General features: G+C 43.5%; 1 protein-coding gene across 3 annotated transcripts in view; it reads left to right on the forward strand.

Moving 5' to 3' along the window:
• The window catches only part of LOXHD1 (lipoxygenase homology PLAT domains 1), a 143,609-nt gene that overhangs the window by 95,806 nt on the left and 20,276 nt on the right, over nucleotides 1–27,527 (forward strand). For all 3 annotated transcript variants that reach the window (XM_009923972.2, XM_069774821.1, XM_069774822.1), the window contains 5 exons: nucleotides 3,239–3,447; nucleotides 8,130–8,315; nucleotides 11,071–11,198; nucleotides 15,631–15,748; nucleotides 22,574–22,751. In XM_009923972.2, the coding sequence (XP_009922274.2) occupies nucleotides 3,239–3,447; nucleotides 8,130–8,315; nucleotides 11,071–11,198; nucleotides 15,631–15,748; nucleotides 22,574–22,751 (819 nt within the window). The remainder of the gene's footprint in view (nucleotides 1–3,238; nucleotides 3,448–8,129; nucleotides 8,316–11,070; nucleotides 11,199–15,630; nucleotides 15,749–22,573; nucleotides 22,752–27,527) is intronic.

Below are 27,527 nucleotides of genomic sequence, written 5' to 3' on the forward strand. Positions count from 1 at the left end.
TAGATTTTCATCTTTAGGCTCTGGTTCCTGAGACAAAGCAAAGCTGAATATAGAAGAAAAATCTCTTTCTAGACTGCAAATTATAAAAAGTGAAGTATGCCGGACTGTCTGCAAAGGACAGCTTTCATGCAGGGAAGCTAATCTTGTTTTGTTTCTGTCCTGGCTGTGAAGGAAGCCTGGAAGATCACTGTCCATCAGCTGAAGTTAACTTTTGCAGAAAACTTCCCCAGTCCATTGATATTTCCTTGCAACTTCATTACCACACAAGCTTTTTTCTCTATATTTATATACCTTTTGATTAACCACCTCTCTGTTCCAGGACAATGATTTATCATCTAACTTGCACCTACAGTTTGTTGTCAACCTACATGGGGTCTTTTTAGCTTTAGATTAAGATTTTAGAGGTATGATTAAGACACTGTGTTGTAACAACTGGGCAGCAGCTGAGTCACAGTTACTGTCTGTATATGTGCTCTTAGTCCACAGCAAGTGCAAAATAATTAAACTTATCTTAAACTTCTGCAGTAAGCCAAGTGTAAAATGATGTAATTTGGCTTAGGAGTTTCAGGTAGCTTTTACTGACATGGTTCAACGGAACTCACACAAATGGTTACTGCAGCTCAGCTGATGCCCGGTAGCTTGTTGGGATGTGATACCTGGGTTGCATGTCCCACGCCTTTAAGTTGTGAAGCAGACACAATGCTGCACATTGCTTAACCTGGTCTGCAACCCATGTGTCTTGGGGCAACCCTTCTTTTGTAATCCCGTATTGTGTTCAAACGAAAAATAAGTGATTTCCATGTTCCGTCTGATATTACTTCTGTGGTGAGACAATGGATAACATCTGCCATGTTGGCATTCCATGTAGTTTCACAAATAATGGATAAAACATCAGCATCTCCCAGGAGAACCCCTTTCCAGCAGAGCTAGGATAGTTCCCATCATCCCCATTGTGCCAGGGTGGTCTTTCTTCTCTGAGCCCTGGAGCTTGTCATCACCGCTATCTCTGTGGCAGTGACATGGCCTCATTAAGAAAACTGCATCTCGAAGGAATGTCAGATAAGATGGACTGTGTGAGCCAGACAGCCACCTCCTGAGCTGGATAAAAAGCCAGCTGTTAATTAGTTGATTAGGGGAAGCGGTATTAGGAGTTGCCTGGGAAAGGGAGTGACAATTTGGGCAGCCCAGTTTGGACTCTCTCACGCTCAAATCGGTGAATACCTTTGAGGGGCAGGAGGTGATGTGAGGATGGAGCACAGAGAAAGGTCCTGTTGATTAGGAACCTGTTTGCATCCGAACTGGGAACCCTGCCCCATGCTGGAGAGAAGTGCCAGAGATGGTGTGGTCTCCATCCCTAACGAAAGTCAACCCCGTGGGAGGGGGACTTGTGCCCTCAAACAGCCTGAACTCTGCGCAGGGACTCAAGGAAGCGGGGGGCAAAGAGAGATGGGCTGGAGAACCTGTGGTGTCCTGCTGTGCCCAGGTTTTGCGTTCTCCCAGGTTTGAAGAAGTAGAACTGTGGAGTCCCAGAGAAAGAGGGAGACAATGGAGAAGGGAGATAAACAACCTAAAGGATCGCTTTTCTGGTTTTTAAAGGAAAGAACAGCAAACTGTTTCCTGGTGTCTGCAAGCTACTCTATGTCTCCGTATCCATTATTTAAAGGGGGAAATTATAAAAATTTCTCATAGTTCTCATTTTTTATATATGTGTTTCAAACACTTTGGCTTGAGGGTGCAACTTCAGTTGGAAATGATGGTAGTTCTGTGAACTTAGTCTGTCACAGAACAGGGTAAAAACTGTATATAAGAAAATTTTGTCCCTACTCAAAATGTACTTTATTTAAAAGAGTAGTCTGGAGCTGTTCTAAACATGACCCCTCAACATATTCTCATAAAATCTGTCTTGCCTACAGCTAGACCCTTTCTCCTGTTAATACCAGCAGCTCCAATGGTTATTTTGTGAAGAATGCATTACACATCATTATGCTGATGTGCACGCTGAAATGTAAATGATACCATAAAGGGGAGAATAAGTCTTGCCTAATCACCAGTTCATTTTGTGTTGGTACACGAAATCCTCAAACTGAGGCTGAATGAATCTCTTTGGGTTCTGCTCTGTCCACAGGTAAGAACAGATTTGGTCGGCATGAATTCCTGATACTGCACACATATTCTGAGCTTGATGTGAGTTTCTAGTACAAGCCCCACCCCAAAAATGTTGTTAGTCATCATAAAGCAAAACTAGATGTCAATCCCAGATGATTTGAAAGCCAACCAAGTTTTTTTGTCAAGGTTTATAAACCTTTTTTTTTTAAAAATTGAAAAAGTGATGATGGAAGCCAGGCTGAGTTTCGAGTCTGTGACAAGGCAAGTTTCAGAGCTCCGAGTCTTGTCAGAATGGCTTGAACAGCCCTGCACAAATGTTCTGGGAAATCAAACCTGTATTCAGTGTCTAATTCTGCACCGCCCGCTTGGCTTACCCAAATGAGCTTTTGGAAAGCACTTGAAAAACAGTCTGGCACTTCCTCTCTTTTAACAGCTGAACACTAATTTCTGAAAACCACAGAAAAACCTGCCTTGGCCTGAAAGTTTTTCTCCTAATCAATATTACTATGCAATGTATAAAATTATTGAGTGACCCACCTTTAAGACAAGGATTATTCATAGTTTGCCTGGATTTGCAAAGGGATGCTGAAACCCTGAGCTGCCACATAGATCACAGCAATCCTTGAATGAAGCACAAAGGAGAACATTTGCAGTTGTACTGGGACATTCAGTCAGTGATAGTTTACCTGGGAGTCAGCACAGATTTATTTGCCTTTATTGAACAGTGAGCATAAGATCACTTTGGTCTAATAGCCTATTTAAGATTTAGGTGCTCAGCCTCATCTTCAGGAAGGCCTCTCGGTGTAAATAAGGATTCAAACCCTTTGCTGTTCTGTCATCACTTAGGGAGAAATTTGGACTTATAACCTTCTTGCAGCCAGTAGGGTTGTCTGGGGAGACTAACCCTTGCAGAATTCTGTCCCAAGTGTGTATAGGGAAGAGGTCTCCCTTGCACATTTGTAGCCCGATGCAACATGGTGTTATCCCTTCTCCAAATGAGTTCGATGGGATGTGAATCTATTTACTGTGCAAAACTGCTCCCTCTGACGGGACGAGTCCATGGTTTTGTGAAGTCTCATGTAAATGCGTATGCGTGTGGGTTTCCTGATGATTAAACCTCTGTCTGTTGCAGTGATCCCGTACCACATCACCGTCACGACGGGCACAGAATATGACTCCAGCACCGACAGCCGAGTATTCATCATCATCATGGGTCCTCAGAAAGTGCAGACGGAGAGGCTGTGGCTGGATCTCCCAGAAGGAAAAGACGAGTTTGCAGATGGTTCTGTAGAGAAATTCTCTGTTTGGGGCCTAGATGTCGGAGAGATCAAAAAAGTGGAGGTACTTTGTGAATGCAGCGCAAGTACTGGAGGCACATGAAATACGTGGCCAAAGAAAGCACATATTCCTGTTATTCTTAGCAGTGAAGGAAAGACACCTGGGTCTAAAAGGAATGTAAACAGGGATGTGCTAATGAGATTTCACATGTGTCTGAACCTCAAAATAAGTACGCTTTATATCTTGCGTAAAGATACCAAGATCCTTGGGAGGCAGAAGATAATTTTGAATTATAAGGAAGTTGTAACTTGTCCCATCTCCGGCACTGTTTTGTCTTAGTCAAATCCTGTTATTGACAGATGCAGTGAAGGTTCCCAGGATGCAGTCCTCCATCAGTCTTTTTCCTAGTTGATTTTTATGCTACTTCCAGTTGGGTTTCATAAATTGTGCCTGCAGTGAGAAACACATCTTGTATAATTTTCTAGCTAAACATGAAAATTGTTTTCACAGCTTGGAGGACCCAGGCTTAGAGAAGAAAATTAATCATCGTTCATAAGTAACGTGCACAAATAGATTTCAGTACAGGAGCCATTTTTTCTGCTATGGCTCAGGGAGACAGAATTTGCATAGACTTTCCATCACTGAGCTTAAACTTCACATGAATCTTCCGGAGCGTTTGTGTACATCATTCTTGTTTCATACAGCAGTTCCATCTCCTGAAAGCCTGCTCCAGCCCCTCAAGTGCTGAAACCCACAGGATGTGAGGACTCCAAGAGCCTATTTAATTTTATTTTTACCCCATGCCCTGTGTTGCAGTAAACCTACCTGTTGATGCACATGCTTGTGTATTTGGAGGAAGATGAGTGAAAATAAAAAGATATAGAAATCCTAACTAATTAAAAAAATTTTGCCGTTGTACGTCCTCTTGTAGCAGCTGATAGACTGAAGCACTCCCATTATCTTTCATTCAGGCAATGGATTCTCACACCTTGAGAAGTCTCCATACTAGATTTGAGTTTATTATTAAGCCATTTTCTTAATGCACTCCAAGTGCCTGCTTATTATGAGTATTAGTGGCACTTTCTATCTAGCCATCTCTAGGTCAAACTTTGAAAGTGAAGCAAGTACATAAATCCTTCTCTTCAGACTGTGTGCACATGGAAACAGCCATGGGCTGGGACAGAGAGGGAGGAAAAAAACCTCTATAACACCTCAGTGTCGGGGAGACAGAAATAGCAAGCTGAAGAAATAAATAGGATGCTGGAAAAGACACAGTGAGTAGGGTGAGGAAAGGACAGAAAATAGGAGAAAATAGGACGAGACACTTGGAAATAGAAGCAAGGAAAAGAAATAATTTGGAAAGGATTACAAATGGGAAAGAAGAGAAAAAGTTGCAAATGAAATGCACGGAGTTAGAAAAAGAAATAACATATAGCTTTCAAGCTGTGTGACGTTCTTCTGCACTCTTTCACCCCTACCCTCAGTGATCTCACCAGTCTACTGCTTCACCTCTTGCTCATTTTTCCCTTTTAGTTTGTAACCCCCCAGCTCGTGGTTGGAGGAGCCATCTGCTCCTGGCCTTCTGCCTTCCTTCATGCAGTGCCCTCTGCTTGGAAGGTCTCTTCTTGCTGATCCACATCCCTGCGATGACATCGATGTGCCAGTCTGCTGTGGTTGCCATGGAATCAGTCCATATTTTCCTTGTAGAAAATTGCAGTGTTCAGGGACACTGCAGAAAATTGCTGGTTATCTACTTGGGAAAAGTGAGGAACAGTTCGTTCTCAGATTTGGCATTTGGCTGCTTCTGGAAGGCAAGAAATTCCGAATATCAGTTACCATGTGAAAATAGCATAGCATGGGGATTAAGATTCCAGAAGGCCTCTGTAGAACCAAGGTAGCAGACTGCAGGATTTAGTAGGATCGCAAGATTTGCAGCATGATACCACTTCTAGTTCGGTGTTATTCTCCTGCTGCAAATATACTGTAGTGAAAGCAGAAACAGTGGAACATGAAGTAATTTGAAAGGGGCCCATTTATACCTGTCTTGTAAGCCTACAGGTATAAGATTTACTACTGGGGTACTTTAATAGACATGCTGACATGAAAATAAATAATACAACTTATTTGGTATAGGCACTTTATACTGTGTTCTTAAAACAAGTTTTAATATTTCTTCTCCTAATGAATGAAAGTGTCTCTGTCCCTAGACTGCTGTTGCTGCAGAGAGACACAGGTATGTTCAGAAGAATCCTGCATTGGTCTGCACTTCTAAACCACTTCTGGTTCAGAGCCTTTCACCATCACAAGCACAGAGTAAAATGTGGTGGACTATAAAGTGTTGCAAGTCCATTCCCTCACTGACTAGGGACCTGATCCTGGAAGACCCTCAGGTCTCTCTAATATTCTCTGTAGCTTCCAGAATAAGCAAGGAATCCCATTTTTTGGGCATCTTTTCCTTCTATTTGCCACTCAAATTCTCTCCCATTTTCCCCTGTGGCTGCATTCGGTTTCAAAGTGATTGTGAGCTGCTCAGTGCAAATTGTGCATCTTACTCTTGGTGATGTGAAGTACTCAACAGTCCCTCAAGGCCGGTGGGAATGAGTTACACAGATTTTCAAACAGCCCAAGGACAAAGCTGCCTTTGGAATTCTGTCATTCTAACTTAGTCCAAACATCTCAGCTCCAAAAACCTGTTGTGATATTGGTATGCATGTCCAGGCTACGCTGCTGGTGTGGCCATGGCTTTGGATCATCACTGTATTGGCATGGTCTAGCTAAAGATTTGCTTGGAATTGAAAGACAAATCCCAGCGCTCTGCTCTAAAAGACCAGCCATACGGAAGACTCAGCACTGGACGAGTTTATCCCAGATTTTTACAACGTCATTCTTGGAGCCCTTGGAAATCTGCTTGTGTGCAGGTTTTCCAAGGCAGCTTCATGTGCAGGATGTTTTTTTCTGGCCAGTCACTGATACTAAAGGAGTTAAAGGTTGCTGCAAAAATCTGATGCCTAGCAATGTCTGGGAATGAGGCTTTAGGAGGTGACGGTAACGAACCCAAATGAGCAGCAGACTTTCGTGGGCTCCTCGGGATTTTTCCTCTGGCTGCTCTGTTCCTGCTTCACTCCAGAGCCATTGCCCTGACCTTTCCCCACCGCCTCATCCATGCCGTCCTGCAACAGGTCTTGAGAGGCTCTGTGCAGTCTCGGAGGGGCTTTGGTTTTGGACAAGGGCAGTCAAGCTGGCAGAGAGGGAATGGGAAGGCAAGTGTTACATTCCCATTCCCCTCACACCCCAAGAATCTGAGAATTAATGCATCCATTGTAGACTTGAATTTCCCTAGTGGTTAACTCTAATTTTCTGCAGCTGCACAGACATTAGTATAGTAATAATACTCCTAATAGCAGTGATGGCTGAGACAGATAAAAAAGATCACTTGTTTTGGGGAGGAAAAAAAAGATACCACAGATATATCACCCCAGATGAACCTGTTATTAAAAATTATTTTCTGAGCAACCTTAAATATCCTAATAATTTAAAACCAAAACCAGCGAGAACTAAAGACCTCATTTGGCTAGTAACAACAAAAACAACGCTTGCTCTGAAAATAATGAACTGCAGGTAGCTCTTTTATTTAACTTTTTATATACAGATAGCTCATTGGAATGACTGATTGACTGACTGAGTTTCATACATCAGCTGGGATACATAATTATGCTTTTAAGCCTGCCCCCTCATTAATTGCCCATGTTCTTTAAGAGGGACACATGCAGTTTCTTGGAGAAGTTTGCACCATCAGCATCCTTTTGCTGCTGATATACCTGTAGGAACATTGCTTACTGCTCTTCACGGCCCTTGCCAAATTCAGCTCTAGGTGGGCTTTGGCTTTCCTAACCTCATCCCTGCACACTTGGGCAGTGTCTCCATATTTCTCCAGGTTCCCTGTCCCTGCTGCCACCTCTAGTATTCTTCCTTTCTCCATTTAAGTTTTGTCAGGAGCACTTTTTTCATCCATGCAGGCTTCCTGCCACTCTTGTGTGGCTTCTTGCTCTCCAGGGTGGACCATTCTTGAGCTTGGAGGAGATGGTCGTTGAAAATCAACCAGCTACAGATGTAAGCTCCATCTGTTGGGTCCTATATATACAAACATGGAGCTTTTGCAGTTTAAGGAGATGGGAAGCAGAGAAACAGCTTGATATGTATAGTTGACTTAGGTGTGGATTTTTGAGGGAAGGAGTGCTTGAATAATACATGTGGGTGTTTGCGTAGCTGCATCTTTCATATTGGCTACAAAGCTTTGGGTAGTCGCTTCTAAGCATTGCAACAGCAGTGGAGGGGTTGGAAAGGTGGAGGAACGGGCCTTGCAGAGATCAGCAAACTAGCAGATAGAGACCAATGGAATAGAAGTAGAGCAGTAAGAGACTGAACGTGTTTTCACGTAGGTCAGTTCAGTCTACCTCTCTTACTTTTGGGACTGGCAGTGTCCAGCCTTCCCCCATGTTCAGCAGCTGACGACCTGAGCTTCCTTGTCCACATCAGCTGCCGTGTACGCTGATGTCTTGCCTGTTGGGCAGCAACAGCATGAACGATTTCACAGCTCCCTCCATTCCACCGCAGAAGTGGTTTGTGTGATGGTGTAGGTAGTCAACACTCTTAGCCCTTCATCACTGGTTAAAACACCCGATCGGGGTCTCTGCTCTGAAGAAATCCCCTTTAACAAGCAGGTGGTTTCTTGCTGTCTCTCACAGGTGGGGCATGACGGTGCTACTCCTGAGAGCTGCTGGCTGGTGGAAGAGCTCACCATCGTCGTGCCCACCAAAGGCGTCATGTATAACTTTGTCTGTAAGTGCTGGCTGGCCAGAGACAAAGGTGATGGACTCACCTCACGGATCCTCAACATCCTGGATGCGGACTGCGTTAACGTTGGCCTCAAGGTAGGCTCTAGGCTCATCTTGTATCTTTAGCTGCTGCATGGCCCTGTGCTGATATAGGTTGTGTGCCAGCACTTCTCATACTTTGACTTCTGCACGTGGTTTGAGCCTTTTATTTGCAGAGGGTTTCTTTGTTATTTCTTTAGCAAAACCTTTAGGAATGGTTTAGCATCATTACCAGTTAGAGCTCTATTTAATAATGCTGGTTGGATGCAGCCATGGCATAGGCAGAAGAAGAGGGTAAGGCAGAGCAGGTAGGATGCGGTTCAGCAGCGTGTCCTCGTTTTGTCACCACACCTGGAGCACCCACTGCCATCACCCATGGAGTTGGAGTAGCTGCAAGGTGAACACCTTTGTGCAATCTAATTCCATCGTGTTTTGTTTGAGGAGATACTTCTAACAACTTGTCAAATTAGAGCAATGGAGATCTTTTCTTCTCTGCATAGCGTGGCTACATATCAGCTTTTACGATATGGGATAGGGAAACTGAATTCAGTTAGAAACTAATAATAATTGGAAGTTGTTAAAACATGGAGACATTTGTAAGCTTGATCTTTGAAATGAATAACTGATTAAAGTTGAATAAGCAATGAAAAAAACTATATAGTCTTTTCATCCATATATATGAAATTTGAACTAATGTGTGCTATGCCATATTTCAACCAAGTACAAATTGGAAAGCCGAGCTATGCTGATTTTGGATGTAAGATTTATAACAGAAATAACAGTCTGGATGAATGGGACAATAATACCGTGTTTAATACCTGTATGGCAATTTAAAATCTCTATTGATGTGTTTCTATTTACAGTGAGGTTACGCTTTCATAGTACATTAATTTTTCTTTATGCTGCTCTTGATTCCCAAGCTAAAGATATTCTCCTGAAATCTTTCTTGTTCCCCAGACACACTAAAATGTGATAACATTTTTAGCATCTGTGAAGGATTCAACAACTCAACACAGGTTTCAGCGGTAGAATTGACCAAAGAGGGAAAAAACCCTCCCTCAGACTGAATATCAAGGTTAAAACCTAATCTCTTAAAAACTTCCTATCAGTTGTTTAACCTCCCAGATAAGGTTTCCAAGCTTCTATTGGTGAGCTGATGGCTTGCCCGTAGATTGAAGTGGATGTTAATCAAGACTGATGTTCAGTTTTCCTTTAAAAGCCCAATCCTGAATATTTATTTTCATAAGCATGCCAAAAATAGACACATCTAACTAATTTTTTTCTATGGTGTTGGGCCAGAAACTTACTGAAAGGTTTGAAGGAAATCAGGGGAGATACTTGAGACATGAAATCAGAAGTGCGCATTTGACTTTCTGATCAGTCTCCTAGTTGAGGGAATTTGGGACTGTTCTCTCATAAACAGCTGTAGTTAGAAACTGATTTTAAATTTTTTTTTTAGAGTTCAAGAAGACTAATACATTTAACATCTTTGGGAAAGTTAATGCTTTTTTGTTTTGCTTTTGCTTGACTCTTGCACAGCCATACGTACCCATTTCAATTTAATTTTCTTCTTGGCTTGATATTCCCTTTTTGTGCTTTAAATTGAGTATTTGCCTTCCCATACATAGAGAAACTAGTCAATGTCCACCACAGTCATTGAAAACCTTTAATGCATCGGTAGAAGAGGGTTTTTTTTCTCCTACCTATAGCAAATATAATGCTTTGCTATGATTTAAAACATGCATGGATGAATATGTGATGGACAGGTTATTCAGAATTGAAAAAAACATGAAAAATAATTTTTCTATGATGATATTCTTTTGCACTGTTTATTTATGTGGCAGTCACAATTCAGGCCAATAAAATTTGCCTAGGAGTGCACTATTTGAAGTAAGTTTTGTTGTGGCTGTTTCTTGATATCCTTCCACCTCTTAAATCCAGAGGTCTTGTTACCATAGGTACGATCTTGAAAGCGTCTAAGTGGCTGAAAAGTCTTAATGCCACTGACAGCCACTGGGACTTGCACGGTTTTGAAATATTTTATTCTGAATCTTACTATTCACATGTCAGGAGAAAAGAGCAAAGTTAGGCTAATAAAGTGAAAATGATGCAAAACATCTTTTCATAAATTGACATACCTTTAACGTACGAGATCTGGGAACACTCTGCATTCAATGCAGAGGTGTGTGTCCCACTGGGAAATAGGATAGCTGCATTTTTCTGCTGTAGAGGGTGTTCAGATGTATAGACTTCAAAACTATTAGCGATGTTCAACTAAATGTGGCCCAGATAGACACCAAACACTTCAGGGAAACATTTTGCGGTCAAGGGAAATAAACAATTGGGACTTTAGGTGATGTTTTTTAAAAATGGCAAAAGTTTGGTGTGGTACGGAGGTCTGGAGTGCTGGGAGGTGGCCGGGAGGAGATGCCAGTAGCAGAGGGTTGGAGATCTACCCACTGACGTGAAGGTTGTGACTCCCGTGGAGAAGCAGTTTATCAGGTCTTCATCACTCTCCAAGCATATAGTTGTCAAAATGAACGTGTCTCTCTCTCCGAGTCTATCTAGGCTGAGAAAATCTGCAGAAAAAGTCATAGATGAGGCAAAGAGGAAGGTCCCGTAGCTAGTTTCAATCTTTAACTTTGCCTCTGAGAACCACAGTGTGGAGAGAAACCAAGAAGTTGTGTTGTAACCATTTCTGGCAAAGAAGTAAATCTCTTGCAAAGCCTGTCTCGCCTTTTGCCCAGGCTTTTGCCTGGGTTAAGGACAGCTGTTCGAATGAGATATTCTGATTGTTTCAAATTCTCCCCAGATCCTCTACGAAGTCACGGTTGTGACTGGAGACATCGAAAGCGGCGGTACCGACGCCAGTATTTTCATGACTGTCTTTGGATCCAATGGGAACACTGAGGAGATGCAGCTGGAAAAAAATGGAGACAGGTACAATAACTGTCATTTTTGTTGGTTACAAGTGGAGTGATAACAGATTCTAGCATCAAGTCAAGAAGCACTTGAGGCTTTGATCATGCTCCCACTGAAACACAAAGATAAACTCCCATTGACTTTATACGTTCAGAACTGGGCCCCTTGTAAGTGTTATTGTAATTTATTTAGCAGAGCAGAGGAAAGGAGAGCACTGTGTAGCCAGGGAAACCATCCTTTGTCATTTGTAGAAGTTTTGTTCACCCTGTTCCTCAGTGGCTTTAGAGAGAAGTATTGTGAACAAAAATATGAATTGTGAAGTCCTGCATCGGCTCCAAGAGAAACTGTGGACGTTGCCTGAAACCACAGGTGCAATTTCAGCAAAACACATCTTTTGTGGAAAAATAAGTAATTTAATTTAGACATTATTTAATGGGGATACATGAGTAACTGCGCAGTGAAAGAAAGACAAACCAAGAGGCACACACCTGCCTTGGGAATTGCCTGTGATGGGAAGGTGCTGACTTTCCTCTGTCTGCTCCTCCCGTTCGCTGAGCTGGCCAGATGTCAGCCAGCTTGGTCCAGAAGCCGCAGGAGGGATGCCAGAACCTGAGCTGGTAAGCGGAGGGCCCTGCTGAGAAGTAGGCTCTGTGCCATGCTAATGTAACGGGGCGGTTTTGGAACTGGAGCTGGCTTGTCTGCAGCTGGCACGAAAGGGACACACAATGACATCTGTCTGCCCAGATGTGGCCTTACGGTGGAGAGAGATGGAAACGGGCTGCGAGCTGCGCTGCCTGCTCTCATTTTACTAAAAAGGTGAAATCTTATGTTTTCTTCAGCAGAACCAGCTATCAAACACTGTAACCCTAGTCTGACACCAGTGCTTCTGTAAGCCAAAAAAAGCCACGTGCCACCGACTCATTTCCTAACACTTTCCTGTTCCTTTCTAGCACCAACCTCGGTACAGAAAGTTTTGGCATGCTCAAGAATGACCATGGCACCACCCATCTTTTAGAGACTGCTTTAATCAGGCTTAAACTTAATTAATTGACTACCTCTGATCTTATTCAGCAAAGCAGCTACAGAGCGTCAGGAGAGCTGGAGCGTTTGGTCACACAGTTCGAGTTCAGCTTGCTGAGGTGACACTGGACTTTTCCCCCAGCCTCCTGGCGATGCAGTTCCTCCGCTGCAGTTTTGCATATCACATGTGGGCTGGATAATTGAAGATAAGGCTCCCTGCGTAGAGGTGTTTGCTCAGGGGATGTTTTACTTGCAGCTGTCATAGCAGAGTGGGTGTCTGGGCAAGCGTGTTCAGCTATGCTTGAAACTTTCATGGGTTTAGTTAGTAACAAGCACGAGCCTTGTTTGCTCTGAAAAAAAAATGCAGCAGAGGTGCTGCTGACTAAAATCTCCACGAGAAACATGGCTGAGTCTCACAGAAAACCACAGCTCTTGGACCTGCTCTCCATCACAGAGAGACATCCAATGTGTGGGGCAATGCACCTGCGTTACCAGCATGTCTGGCTATCGGTGACATCCCCCTTCCAAGACCCCAGGCAATCCCAAACTGATCTGTCTCCCACTATTTTAAGCCCAACATTCTATTCTAGTAGTTGGGAAAATGGACCATGGCTGTTTGTGTTGAAAAGTAAAGCAGACTTCACATGAGGGTACATCAACCAAAAACCTCTAAAAGGGACCAAGACATCTCCAGCCCCTCAAAAGAGGATTTGCAGTTTTGCTCCACCTGGCCAGGCAACTGATATCCCTAAACTATGTGGCCTATAAAAAAAACATCAGATTAGTCTATATGGGTGGGATGGATAATCTCTGATATAAGGATATGAAAACGCAATAAAGGAGAGCCACACAGTTTGTATGTTACTAGTTGCTTCGGTTGTGTTCTGCCAATAGAAGATCTGCAAAAGGTGTTGAAAAACTCATTGGGGCTGTATAAAGAAGAAGGATATGTAAAACACAGCTACTAATAAGTTAATAACCCCAGGATGCTGTGCTATTCTTTGAGGACATCCTGGCACATCTCTGCTAGCTGGAGGTGCTCTGTATCACACCTCCAACAGCACAGAGCTCTCATCATCTCATTAGCACCCTCTGCAGAGGACCTTCATGTCCCCCAACACGTATACTGCCAGTTTCCACCCCATTGCCACCGGTCTTCATCCAGATGTTAACAGCACAGGCTTCCCCGGCTTTTGGTTCGCACGGAAATCGCTCCAGCCTTTGCGCCAGCAGCGAGGGGTGCAACCGCGCGGTAGAAGGCACTTCATCTTTATTGGGGCCATCCAGTGCCAATTCACTCACAGCAGCTTAGTGCATTACGAAGAACCGTTTGTCTAACCTGCTGCAGATTTAAGGCAATTTTAGCTACATTACTGTTATTGCCAAGACCTCTGGGCAATAGAAATATTTATAAGTGCAGGCATGGGTAGGAAAGCTTAATGAAAACCCTCAGATAAATGCTTCAGTGTCCTGGAAAAGGAATAGCAGCAGTCAGCTTGTCTGGGTACTTGTTCCCTTCTCAATTTTTTTCAGGCTTATGTTCATGTTCATATAAATTAGGGATAGGAGAGAGCTCTTGGGTCACCCAGTTTGTCACTTTAGCAATTGCTTCCCTCTAGTACAATGGCTTCTTGGAAGTAGCAGGTGAGTATCAGCCTTACAAACTGTAAACATGGCATTTACTGAAGATAAATAATGGTTTATTTTGCTAACAGACTGTTTAGCTTAGAGTTGCTCAGCCTGGCAAGGATCGGAGCGAGAGACTTCTTTGAAGCTTTGTAGGTAATAGTGATTGTAATGAAAACTGATCATAGGATCATGGGATAATTTAGGCTGGAGGGGTCACACCTTTTTCTTAAATAGATGTGGAAATAAATCCAGTTCAGGCACAAAAGCACATTCTCTTTCTCACAGTAAGACAGGCTGTCTTGGTATCCGGTGCCACAGAAAGACAAATAACAAGAGGGGAGTTTTTCAAAGAGCAAACATAACCCTTAATAACTGGAAATGGACTGGGACCAAACCCCGCTATCCAAATGCCTCTGGGAGTGCAGGGAAAGCAATGCCTGGATGAAAACTGAGAGGCTCGAGCCAATCCCTATTGCTAACATCTGCAGTTTTGCAGGCTCAGATAATGGTGTGAGGATAATCACATTCATGCTGCAGGGTGTAATCTGAGCAGAGGTTGGTAAAGAAATGGGTTTTTCTCCATATCCTGGCACTGCACAGCTATAGGAGGCTGAGTACATTGCCAGGAACGAGATATCGTCGTTATGGATTATTTATATTATGGTAGTGCCCACAGTTTGCAGAGCTCTCCCCAAACCTCTCGGCAGACTCAGGTAATGTTACTCCCAAGGAGAAGTTTGCACGAAGGAGGAACCTCAAGAGCAGAATGGTCACGGTGGTTCTTGGTAGACCCCCTGGATTTGGCTGCCTTTCTACTTAGCAAGGGCTGGATTTCCATCTCCAAGCCCACAGCAGTTCTGCCAGAGTATTTGGAGGGCAAACCTGGAAGATACACTTGCTCTAAAAGTGTAATACTGAGCCTGAGGCAACACTTTTACTGGAGCAAGGCTTTCTTCCTAGCATCATTGATGCTAAGAGGGAGGTAAGGTAGCTGCGGTCCTAGCTAGCGTAATATCTTCTTCAAGAAGCATATGTTAGCTGTTTTTCCCTTTTTCCTGCTTTCTGCTGATTGCTATGGATGAGCAGCTCCTACACATCCTAGTGCCTATATACAGCAGCCAAGCATAGGGTAAGATCTTGTGTGCAATGTTACACAAACCCACCCCGGTTCTTACCAAAGATGGAGCTAGTTTGCAAATCCAAATTCCTCAAATTCAGCAGGAGAGTGCGGGATGGTCAGTTTTGGCTCCTTTCTAACACAGTTTGCCTGTGCTTACTAAACTTAGGTGTTGGGCTCTGACTTGCAATCAGGTTGCCATTTTTAGCTGAGCTGCAGCAACCGTCTATCACCGCAGCAAATGCAAAGTTACGCGCTGCATCTTAGCGAAAGAAGATTAAGTAAAATTGCTTTGCCTTCTAGTTGGGACGGGCTAAGGGGCAGGCACGTGGGCAGATGCCAGGAGGAAGGCGATGTGCAGAAACCTGACTTTGTCTGTATTGTTCTGGTTACAAACAGAGTGATAATGTATGCTACAGGCTGCCTGGAACGGCTCCAGGTGCCTTGTATGGGCTTGATTTTCCCGGGGAGGAGGAATCCCTGTCAAATCTGTGCTGAGTTGTCTTGCCAAAAACACAGTAGCTGGTGATCGCAGGACAGGAAAGCTCAAGTCCAATAAAGTGCACTCATAAACTTTTAATTTGAGACTGTTGGCAAGACGCGAGTTGCAGCATGGGCAGGGGATCGAGAGGCAGCGATGCCGTAAAGCAGCGGGAAACCTCCTCAGTCTTTCCATCCCTCCAGGTTTGAGCGAGGCCAAGAGGACAGTTTTATTATGGAGATCGCCGACATCGCACCCCTCAGGAAGATGAGGATCCGGATGGAAGGGAAGGGGACTCGCCCACACTGGTTCCTGGAAAGGGTAATGCACTTCACATCGCGTATTTCTTTGCAACCTGCTTGTGTTGAAGCCTCTCAGCCTTTGAGAAAGAGGAGAAAGGCTGCCAGTGACTCGCTTTTATTAATTTCCTATGTTTTTTCCATTTGGGTTCTCATGGTTTTTTCCTGCAGGAATTGAGTCAAAAAAAAAAAAAAGAGAGCAAGGGCAAAGCTGTGCTGTAAAGCTTTACCATGGTCTCTGCTGTTAGGTCTCACTCTCCTCCCCTCTGCAAAAGAGCTTTGGCTTGCCATCCAGGGCACCTGCAGTATTTTCTGGTCCCTGGGATGTATGTCAGCTCCTGCAGACCCCTGTCAGGCTCTGACCCCGTGGGAGAGTGGATCCCCCTCTGTCAGGCAGGGACAGCTAGCGTGGGCCTGGGCTGGGTGGGACATTTCCAAATAATCCATCCTTTCAGGTGAAGCATCCCATCTCTCCCTTTCCCTTCTCCCTCTAGCACACAGGCAGATTTCTTTCTTTTCCTGTTCATACAAATAAGGTGTCGTTTTCTTCTTGCATTTTGAATAGAACATGCAAAACGGCTCCGGCAGCTTCTGTTGATTGCATTTTTTCCCTACTGGCCTATCTTGCACAAAAGCACAGTGCTTGCCTTTATCTCCTCTACCAAACCACCAGCTCCTTGTAAGGATCACTTCTATTTGGGCAGTTAAATGTAGTTTGCTTGTTACTGGTCCCTATAATTATATTTCTAAGATAGAGATGGATCGATGTGCTGATTCCACACCACCAGATGTGATTAAGGGAGTCACACATCTCTGCCATGTTTATTTAGCATGTTTTTTCTGGAGTAGATATCACGCTGGACTTCTGTATTGTGAGTTGTTTATGAGAATAGGTTAAGACCCAATAGCTTAACCCATGGTCAGAAAGAATAGTGCACGATTTTTTTTATTGAGTCCTTCATCCTTCTCAACTAGTCTGAAGCTGTCCTTCTTTTTCCCATAAATAATGTGTTTCTAAACGCTGGTCCTAGGCGACCACCAGTTTCCAGTGAAGAGATGAACTGCTCTTCACCTCCATTAGCATGGTCTAAAAAGCATTTCAGTACCTTTTTTACTTGAGCAGTACCACTTTGAACTTTTTTCTCGGCAACTCTTGCGCAGCTTTCCAAAGCATCAGTCCTCCAGCATATATCTTCAGAATAGATGCCACAGACACACAATTTTTCCCTCTGTGCCTAAGGAATAACTCAATCTGTTCTCTGATTTGATTCAGTCATCTTGGTCAAGCTCCCTTTGCCAGTTCCCCGATACTTTCCCCTGAGTTTTATAAATCATATTCATATAAAATGAAATCAAATAAAGCTTATTCATCCAGAGACATTCCGGATCTTGCAGTCATGAATTAGTAATAGCTCAAAGGCAAGGGACGGCGGCATCTTTAGTGGCAGGTAGCACCTTCCCACCTTCCTGGTCCCAGCTCTGTCCAGTCATCCAGCCCGCTGGACTGTCCCACCCAAAGCAAAGCTTTCCCAGGGAAGTGGGCAAAAAAGTCTCTCATTTGGACCCATCCGATGGGTTTATAGCCCTCCAGAAGCAACAGGCGGACCATGCATGCAACTCTTTTAGACCAGGATTTTAGAAGCTTTTGAGAATTGTACCCATAGTTTCTCTTTTTCTTAGAGAAACAGAGCATGGAGGATCTTCTACCTCCAGTGATACTTCAAGAACTTTATTTATTAGTTTTCTTTCCCACCTTCCCTGCAAAGGTAAGCATAACATTTGCATTCCCAGGCAGAGAGTGAGGACAGGAGCGCTTTGGAAGAGGGGAGGAAGGATTTGTGTTCTCTGATTTGTATTCCAGCCTTGAAAACTTATGTAGCCTGGTGTGACATGAAAACTGATCTGAGCCCATTTCCATTTCTGTCAAAAGTGCATATTAAAACTGCATAATGAAATACTTGTGGGGGTAGTGCTAAACTCTCAGACAGATGGTTCACAGTTAGTGCTAACTAGCACAATGAAATGAGAAGCTAGATTAAGCCATCAACCCCGTAATTAACCATTTGTTGCTCCATTTATCTACAGGATTTTCTCAGTTTTCGTGTTCTATTAAAATAACAATAAATGATCTTTTTAATTCTCTTCAGTCTTTTTGTAAACTGTTGCTGGTCATAATTTATACTGCTTTTAGTTTACCAGAAATAGAAATGCATAAATACCAATTAAAATGCATGAATTATCAATGATGTTGTACACAGCCAAAAGATTCAATTTACAAGCAGGGAAGCAGTCATATTTTTTTTTCTGTCTAGATAAAATACATTGAAACTTCATTCAGAATCTCAGCAAAGTAATGAACTTGGTGCCAAAGATTCAAACTGCACCAAAAGTGGGAATAAGTTTTAAATGCTGATACCTAGCCCTCCAGAGGGAACAAAATTTGTTTAGTGATGTGTTGGACCAGAATGAATATTATTGATTGTTGCTATGCACAGAAAGACATACCGAAAACTCTCCAAAGCTGAACAACACTTTCCGATCTCACAACTGCTGGGAGAGACTTAGAGTTTGGATATTTTCCTCTGACCTAATGCTGAATCTCATGTTCTTCCACATCAAGCTACCATGACACTGCTCTGTGTTTCTGAAAAATCAGAGAATAGAATCATAGAATCATGGAATCATGGAATCACGGAATCACGGAATGGTTTGGGTGGGAAGGGACCTTTGAAGGTCATCTAGTCCAACCCCCCTGCCATGAGCAGGGACATCTTCCACTAGATCAGGTTGCTCAGAGCCCCGACCAACCTGACCTGGAATGTTCCCAGGGATGGGGCATCTACCACCTCTTTGGGCAACCTCTTACAGTGTTTCACCGTTTCATTGTAAAAAAAATTGTGACTTCTAATTAGGAAACTTATCTAAATACATGCTTTGGAAACTTCCTCCTGGGAGAGCTGGTTCCTCAGTCCACACGATGATTTCACCTGCTGCCCAGTGTTTTAGATACAAAGCTGAAAAGCTAGAAATAAGAAAGGATGAAAGCTGTCTGAGTGAAATAACAGGAATTGTGAGACTGTTGAATTCTGCAGAGTTGCTTCCCTCAGAATTTTAATGTTACTTTGTGCTGTCAAAGCCAGGCAGATAAGAAGCTGCCTTAACGAAGCACTAATTGCATTGCATTCAAATGTCACAAATAATCCTGAATGTGGGACTCAGTCTTTATTCAGTTCTTTTTCCTTTATATAAAAGAGATTAAGAGAATTTGAGACAATTCATTATATAGCTGAAGCTGACTGTTATTCTTTGCAACAGAGCAAAGTCTTTTTGTTTTACAGTCAGAGGAGCCTGTTTTTGAGTGAAAGACTAGAGACATGCAACAGAACCATAAAAACCTGTGGTTGAGTCTTTGAAGATGAATTCCAGGATGAAGGTATTTTGGCGTTAGTGGGGTGTGAGACCCTGCAGAGTGTGTTTTACACTGCAGCTGGGAGAAGGCTGGGTAGAGGTAAATCAAATGATCGGACGTGTCAAACCTTTCTGTTACAGCATACAGCGCACAATTAATTTCAAGTTGCTGTCAGCTACGATATTTGCTCAGCTAGAAAGCAAGTGATCAACATTTTATTCATATACACTGCGCTCACTTTCTTTTCATTGTTTATAGATGTTCTACAACCCGGTTAAAATCGATGCATAATTAGTGATAAAGTTTGAGCTTAAAAGCATGCAGATTGTCCACAGCAAGTTCCAGGTACCCTAAAAAATATTTAGTTGCAACGTAAAGTAGCAGTCTCATTGCCAAGCGGCAGCTAATTTTTCTGAGAGGAACAGACAGAAAATAAAAATACCCTCAGCTCAGCTCCCTGAGATGGCTTTCTTGACCCTCACAATCCAAATCAACATCCTGCATCATCCTGTGTGTGTGTGCGCGACACCCACAAACATCTCCTTGTAGGGTGGCGTTCATTTTGTGCTGTTTTAGTCATCGAAAAAGCTATGTTTGGCTTTCACCTCGTCTACCAAACTATTTAGGCCTCCTCTGTAGTTAAAAGAGAGATGGATCTGAGAGAGGGAGAGATGCCTTGAGTGGTTGTTCGCCTGCTCCCAGCTTTGTTGGGATGTGCTGCTTCCCTGGTGATACCCAGCCCGACCATCGACCGTAGGGAGGACCGATAGGATGCTCTTGGGCTGGATGCCCGGCGTTTAGGCGATTCGTGCTAGGTAAGGTAGGCAACATACCCATGTAGCGACTGAGCAATCAGCCTACCACAGGTTTCCCACTACCTCCACGTCCCTTGCTGTGATGTCCCCTGAGCAAACGAAGCTCGTGAAATGAATCTCTGCCTCCTGTCTGCTCCTCTCTGGAGCAGCGTCCCAGAACGAGATAGCAGAGGCTGCTCTCTCTCTCTGTGCTAACCGCTTACATGAAGCTGAAATCACTCATCCTGGGTGAGGGGCTGGGGATAGAAAGAGAGGACATTTTGCTCCAGCAGTTTTAGTAGCCAGACAATTTTTTCCCAGACAGCATCTGGAGCGTTGGGCATGGGCTGGTTATTTGTGAGAGGGCTGATCTCTCTGCCTGCGAGTGCAATCCAGCTGGCAACTCTAATCTGCTTCTACCCCCCGCTGCTTTCCTGACATTTCCCTGCAAGCTTTGCTCAGGACGTTTCAGTACTAACAGTGTCGCTGTCATTCCCCAGCAGGGCAGAGGTAGAGCTGGCTGAACTTTTTCCAGCAAAGAGTTTATGCACCCGGGGGGGGAAAAAGGCATTTTCAGTCCACCTGAGATTATTCAGGATTCAAATTTGCAAATTTTAGCCAAAGAAAAGTTTCTAGGTTGGAATCCTTAGAGGATGTAGACGTCGTTCACGCATCCTTGAGGGAGGAGACTTCATTCTGGTCCGTGCCCCAGCAGAGAGGGCACCAGCTGGGGTGGTGGAGACCTGATTTCTGCTTGGTTCAAAGCAAGGATTTAATTCAACATCTCTTGACTCATAGAGGAGTTTTTTGACCACAAAGTAATAGTGTCACTGGCTGTGAAAAAAGCAGCTTTTTCTAAAGTGGGACAGCTTCCACAGCCCAAAATGTCCTGTACCTCTGGGATGAAGGTGCTGTGTTACAGTTCCCTGTTTAGCATCAGGCAGAGAGAAAACCCCGGATGAGTGCCCTACCCACAGGACTGTACAATGCACAAATAGCACAGCTACTGCTTCAGCTTCAGTGTAGCTACCGCCATCCTTAAAAATCATTTTTTATAACCTGGGGCAATGTTCTTCTTTTGAACTGCCAAAGCTCTGGCAAAGCTTGGTTGGGGTCAACAAAAGGCCATGGACTGGGACACATGCAGTTTGAGGACAGAATTTGAGCACATTTTATCTCAAGATAAGTTTTATAAGTTTCTTAGACTGATATATGAGAGTGCAGTGGAAGGTCACTAAGATAGTCAAGGGGCTGAAGCATATGGCATACTAGGAAAGGCTGAGGTAAATGGAGTTTTAAGCCTTGAGAAGAAAAGACTGAAGGGGAATCTATTTGCAGTCTTCTGCTGCTTAAAGGGAGGTTACAGAGACCATCAATCCAGTCTCTTCTCGGAGGTGAACAGTGAAAAGGCGTGAGGCAATGGACACAAGTTGCAACATGGAAAATCCTGATCAGATGTAAAGAAAAAAATCTTCCTACTGAGAGTGGTGCAGCCCTGGGACGGGGACCCAAATTGCTGGGGGAATCTCCACCCTTGAAATTTTCAAAACTCAGTTGGACACGGCCTTGCAGTTAGCCACGCTTGGCGCACAAGGTGGGACTAGACACCTCCAGGTATCCCTTTTAACTTAACATTTTCCACGGCTCCATGATTCATTTCTTCCTAATATCACGTCACACTTCTCTGATGTGTCTGGGCTCACGCTTCCATGGCCTTTGCAGAAATATATCTTGCCAGACGCTGTTTCCTGATGCACTGCTATACTCAGGTACGGTCTCTGTTTCTGTTAGATGGTACCACAAATGGTAATTTGCAGCCCTGTCTCCTCTCTTCCCCCCAACTCCCCCAGTTTAGTGAGAATTTATGCTAGGGTTTTGCTGTAGGCAAGTGTAATGCCTTTTTCCCGGTGGACTGGTGCTCCACTGAGCTCATGTTGAATAGGACACATAAAGGTGGGTATCTTATTAGGTGTTTGGTGGAGCAGCTCACAGGCTTGTTCTAAATAGGTTCCTATTCTGTTCTTATGACCACAGCATCTGAGCTCCTTCCCGTGACACATTAGACAGTGTGACTAATATCTGTAGCATACTGTTTGTTCTGTCACCTTTTCCCAGAGGGAGAAATGTGTGAAACATTAAGTTTTGCTGGCCTAATTTTATCTTGTGCATTGCTTTAACTTGTTTGGGGTTGGTTTGCATATCTTTTCAATGATTGCTGTGTGTTTGCACAGAGGAGGCAGGCAAAAGAAAGATACTGTGTACTTCAAGGAGAGGTAGTGAGGTTTTTAATTACTCTCTGTTACTTCTTCTTTGGAGTGAATTCCATACTAGCTTCCAGGAAAGGTCTGTCTCTCTTAGAGATAAGCTTATGCCAGAGGAGCAAATTTCTTCCTGTGCTTTACCCCATGCATGAAAAGGTCCAATATTCTGAAGACTCTTTCTCAGGTCAAGTCAGCACAGCACATATTGTCCATATGAGAGAGCTCCATTTATCCCAGAAGAGCTCAGTACAGGTTTTGAAGCTATGACCAAGCTCTACCCATGTCCCGCCACACGGTGCACTTTACAAGTTTAAACTTTGCCCTCATTCAGATGGTAGCTGAAGTTTAGCTGAAGTTTTTTCCCTTGTTTTGGCTCTTTGCAGATCATCCTGAAGAACCTGAGTAATCAAGAAGTGGCCACATTTACCTGTGGTGAATGGCTGTCAAAGCTGAAAAATGCCAAGGGAAGTCTTGTGTGTGAGATGCCAGCTGTCATAAATGGCGAGCAGATGATGGAGGACACAACATACACTCTTCAGGTTAAAACCAGTGATGTTGGAGGTACGTCCATGGTGGGTATTTTATGAGTCTTCGGGTATGAAGTTTGATTTTTAGCAATGGAAAACATCTCCTGCTTAATCTGAAATTATGTTAAGGAAAGCATGATTTAGCCCTAGTGTGCTGGAACACCGGCATTTGGGCTGGCTGTTCATCATGACAGTGTTATTCTGTGGGATTCATCTTCATCTGAGCTCTGGGCATAAAATATTTAGACACAAGGCCTAGATTTGACTGCTCGCTGCTTCCTCTGAAGTCACCTTAACAGAAGCTATTGCCAGACTATTTTCCAATGGTCAGGAACCCCCTTTTTCTTTTTGGTCAGGTCAGGTCCATCCACATAGGATGGGAAAAAAAGGCTACAGTCAAAGCTGGTGGGCTCCAGGTATTCAGTCAGCCCTATCTGCTTTGCCCGAAGACGACAGCAATAATTCACCCTCCTTTTCAAAGTGTTTTGAGACCATTTATCTCAGGCTGTGAAAAACCATCCCTAAATGCACACCAGCTAGAAGAGGTGGAACAGAGTATAAAGAACGCTGCAGAGCTTCAAGAGCCAAGAAATGGGATTTCTATGTCATTTCCTGGGATCACTGCCTCTTTTCATGAGAACTTCTGTCAGGCTGCTAAATGAAAGCTGCAACCACATACAAGCTGCCTTGTGCCAAAATGGGACAAGTTAGACATTATCATGCAGACACCTTGTTTGAAAGGTTGACCCTCAGAGGGGATTCTGCCACACCAGTGCACATCATCACCTCCTGATCTCTACCTCTTTTTTTTTTTTTTTTTTTTCCCCCCTGGATTTACCAGTGGTAATTTAGGCTGCTTGTGAGGTTTAATCTAAGAATATCAAAATTCCCCTGGCAGAGTGTCTTCGTGCCACCTCACCATTTTTTATCTATATCTGCTCTGCCTGCTGCTTGTCTGAAAAACACGTAGTGAAATACGAAAAACAGAAGACAGAGAGAAAGATTTGTTTATGTATCTGGCAATCCATCTAATATAATGGTAGATCTTTCTGTGACCTTTTTGTGAAATCCAGCCCTAACTCACAAAGGCAATGGAAATAGAAATGAGAGGAGAATAGAAGATGACAGCAACAGCAGACAGATCTGCCCTTCCCATTGAATGAAGGATGACCGGTATTAATGATGAAGCATTTTATTTCATTTTGAACAGCGACAACCAGTAGGGAAGAGCAGATTACAGAGAGGTTTCAGAGAGTCTGTTTATGATTAGATCACACAGCACACTGACATAATGCTGAACTTTATCCAGCTTATCTAAAGAGGGTACAAGTCATGAACCATCTCCCCTCTTTGATCATTATGTATTCCACGATTACTCCTGGTTGGACCAATACAGGAAAAAAGATGTTTTATCCTTGATGGTTAGTTTAAACATATTATATCATCTCCTGCCACACTGACATCGTTTAGGGACAGCAATTCTCCACAGTGAATAGAACCAGACGTGTTTATTTCTAGGCATAAAGTTTTTCTCTGCAATAGCTTTCAACTTTCCAGTGCACCAGAGGCATTGAAACAAACAAACAAAAAGAAAATGTAGGGTAGGATTCATCTCACCTATTTGTCACTCTCAAAAAAATTATACTTGTGGTATTAACTCCTTCTAGGCTAGACTGTCTCTGGTCAATTCAGGGACCAGAGGAGTCTTAATCAGTGGTCTGGATCATCATCTGGAGGGTCTGTGTCACTCTGTCTTCATCAGATTCAGGCAGAGCCTGCACAATTAAGTTAGGCTGGATGGCTAAAGTTGGGAAAAATGAATCCCACAAAAGATGTCCTGCAGTGAACTAGAAAGCAGCAGTCATTTCCTCGCCACCATGCACACATATTTAACAACAGTCCTGTTTTACTTTTTCCTCAGAGAAACCTTTGAGTTACAGTTTGACTTTCCAGAAGTCACTCAACTTGGATGATCATGTAACATAGAGGCTGCATCAGGGAAAGTCTCCTCTCTTGCAAAGGTCAAATCTCCCTTTCAAGGCTCAAATCCAGAGGCCACCAGAAGTACCTCAGATGGCAGCTCTCAGACTACACACAGATAAGGCGAGAAGAGGTTGTTACGGCAGACACATCCCAAGTCAGATGGGTAATCTTTGGTTAAAACCAAGATCTTGATTTACTTTTGATCTTATAAGAGAAGTAACTCACAATCTCCTTTTCTTCAAAGTATGACCCACAGACACAGCTGCAATAGAGCCGGACTGCCTGATGGCTCTTTTTGTGGCACAAAAATGTCCTCGCCTGTTAATTTTGATTTACACAAACTTTCTGTATTCTATATGCAGGCGTCATATACATGGTAATGCGATAAAGATGGAGAAAGAATAAATACTGCTTTCTCATTTTCCAAGCATTAACGAAGCAGGAGGTTTTTCTCTCTGCTGTTATAAGATTAATTAGTATGTTGTCAGCTCAGTTACAGCCTAGAAATTACATAATTTAGGACAGTTGGTGTCAGTTCCTAGTGCCTTATACAAGTCTCTGTTAAGTCAAAAGAAGGACATTCTTTGGCCTCAGAAGGCTGTGACTCAAGCTTACAGTTTGCTTAAAAATAATGCAGCTGCTCAATAAGATGCATAAAATCATAGACACTTTTGTTGGAAGGGGCCTCTGGAGTTTATTTCATCCACCTTCTTGCTCAAAGGACTATTGCCAGCACTAGGTCAAATCAGTGAAGACTCTGCCCAGCCAAGTTTTGGACACCCTCAGGGATGGTTGTGCCACCACCTCCCCAGGCACCTGATCCAGACCTGTACCATTTTCCTAAGAAAATGGTGCCCAGTCTGAACCTTCCCAGCAATTTGTGGCTGTGGCTTCTTGGGCTATGGTCTGACATCTCGACAGCGGATGACCCTGTCATCGTTATCACTGTCCATCCACATGGTCGAGGGGTCCTTGTTCACCTGCCCCAGCTCACTGCCCTTGGCCTCTCTTCACAGTTGTATGCCCCAGCTCCTGTTCATCTTGGCACCATCTACTGAGCCCTCCTCAGTGTCTCAACATGACCCAAGGACCCAAACCAGCACCATGGTCTGACTATGGGCTCCTCAGCGCTGAGCAAAGGGGGTAAGAGCTCCCCTTCAGCTGAAGCCATGCTCCTCCTGATGTAGCCAAATACATGGTTTGCATTGAACACTTGAGAACTTGCTGTTAGCTCAGATTCAACCTGAATATGAATATTACTGCTATAACCTCTGGGTCTTCTTCAACTCCCCAGCATGTACACGTGCAGGGTTTAGTCTACCCCAGATGCAGAACTTTGCATTTCTCCTTGCTGAACTTCATGGGATTTCTGCTTGCCCGGTCCTCAAGTTTCTCAAGGTCCAGCTGGGTTGGAATTCTGCCATTCAGCACGTCAGTACTCCCCCCGATTTAATGTTAGCCAGAAATCTGCTGAGGATGCGCTCTGTCACTGTTTGGGGTGTTGATGGCGAGGTTCAGTGTTGCAGACCCCGGTATCGACCCATGAGCTATTGCACTCATTGCCAGTTAAGGCTTGTGCAACCACGGTACCTTCATCTCTTCAGCTGTCACATTTGTTACAGTTCCTAAATGTGCCTGACAGTTTCCTGGAATCAACAACACCAACAAAAAAAAAAATCAGAGACCCAAATAGGTGAAATGTACATTGATTCAGCAATTTCTGTTCTTTTCTTTCCCATCTCCTGCTAATTGCTTGTGAGGGAAATGTCACAGCATGAGGCCTTCATAAGCTTCTTCCTGCGGGGAAGGTTTTGCTAAGAAACAGTTGGTTCTGTGCTTTTTGAGACCTTGCATTAATTGGGAGCCTGCTCCTTGTAAGGAAATGGACTTCAGTTTGCTTTGTTCCTCACCTCAGCAAGCTTTAGGGTCATAAAAGGTACTGCCAGATGAACTGCCTGAATCCCTGATGCTTCCTCTTCCTTCTTAAGTCCTTCCCAGGGAACTGCTGAAAATTAGCCCCAATTTAACACAGGCAATTTTTTCACGTGGACACCAAATGTTGCTTTGCCTTTTCTCTGTATGACTCTTTTTCTCCTTTTTTTTCTTTTAGGTTTTTTTTTTCAGTCCTTCTACAAGAAGGGTTGTGATTTATTTCTAATTTCTGTATTCAAATAATTATCCCGAAGAAGTAGTAGCTTTCTCAAAAAGTTTTCAGTCCCCCCAACTTTGTCTCTGCATTGTGTTGTGAACGGAGCTGTGGGAAATACTGTCCTTGTGGCCCAAAGTGGATTTACAGTACTCTTGTGTAAGAAATGGCTTGGCAGGCGGTTAGAGTTTTCAAAGCTGGGCTATCTAACCGAGGGCAGCAGATGCTGGGTTTCTTTGTAAGACAGATTTGGGTTTGATGATCTTATTTTCATTTTCCAAAATGTCAGGGCTTTGGTTCTTCACACAGCAATAAATGTCTGCGCATGTGGAATAAAATTTCTTTCTTTGCATCTGCTTTTTTATTATGGCATCAAAAAATGAAAAGCAATAATTTTGGTCAAATTATAAATAGTGCCAGGTAAAAATGTTGTAACGCTTTCAAGCTATAATGTTCGTAAGATCACTGCAGGTGATGGTTTGGCCTTGAACTCTCCAAAAGTCAGGAAAATTGACAGCACGGCTGTTTTATGCAGCAAAATATGGACAGTAATGGGCATATGAAATTCAATATCAGGTAATAAAGATCATCATAGAAATTATTCTTTTCCTAACATATATAAATAAGAAGAGGTGGGAGTTGATGGGGCAAATTGTTGTATGAGAAACTGCGAGTTTTTCC

The sequence above is a fragment of the Haliaeetus albicilla genome, chromosome W (assembly GCF_947461875.1).
Source record: "Haliaeetus albicilla chromosome W, bHalAlb1.1, whole genome shotgun sequence".
Taxonomy (NCBI): Eukaryota; Metazoa; Chordata; class Aves; order Accipitriformes; family Accipitridae; genus Haliaeetus; species Haliaeetus albicilla.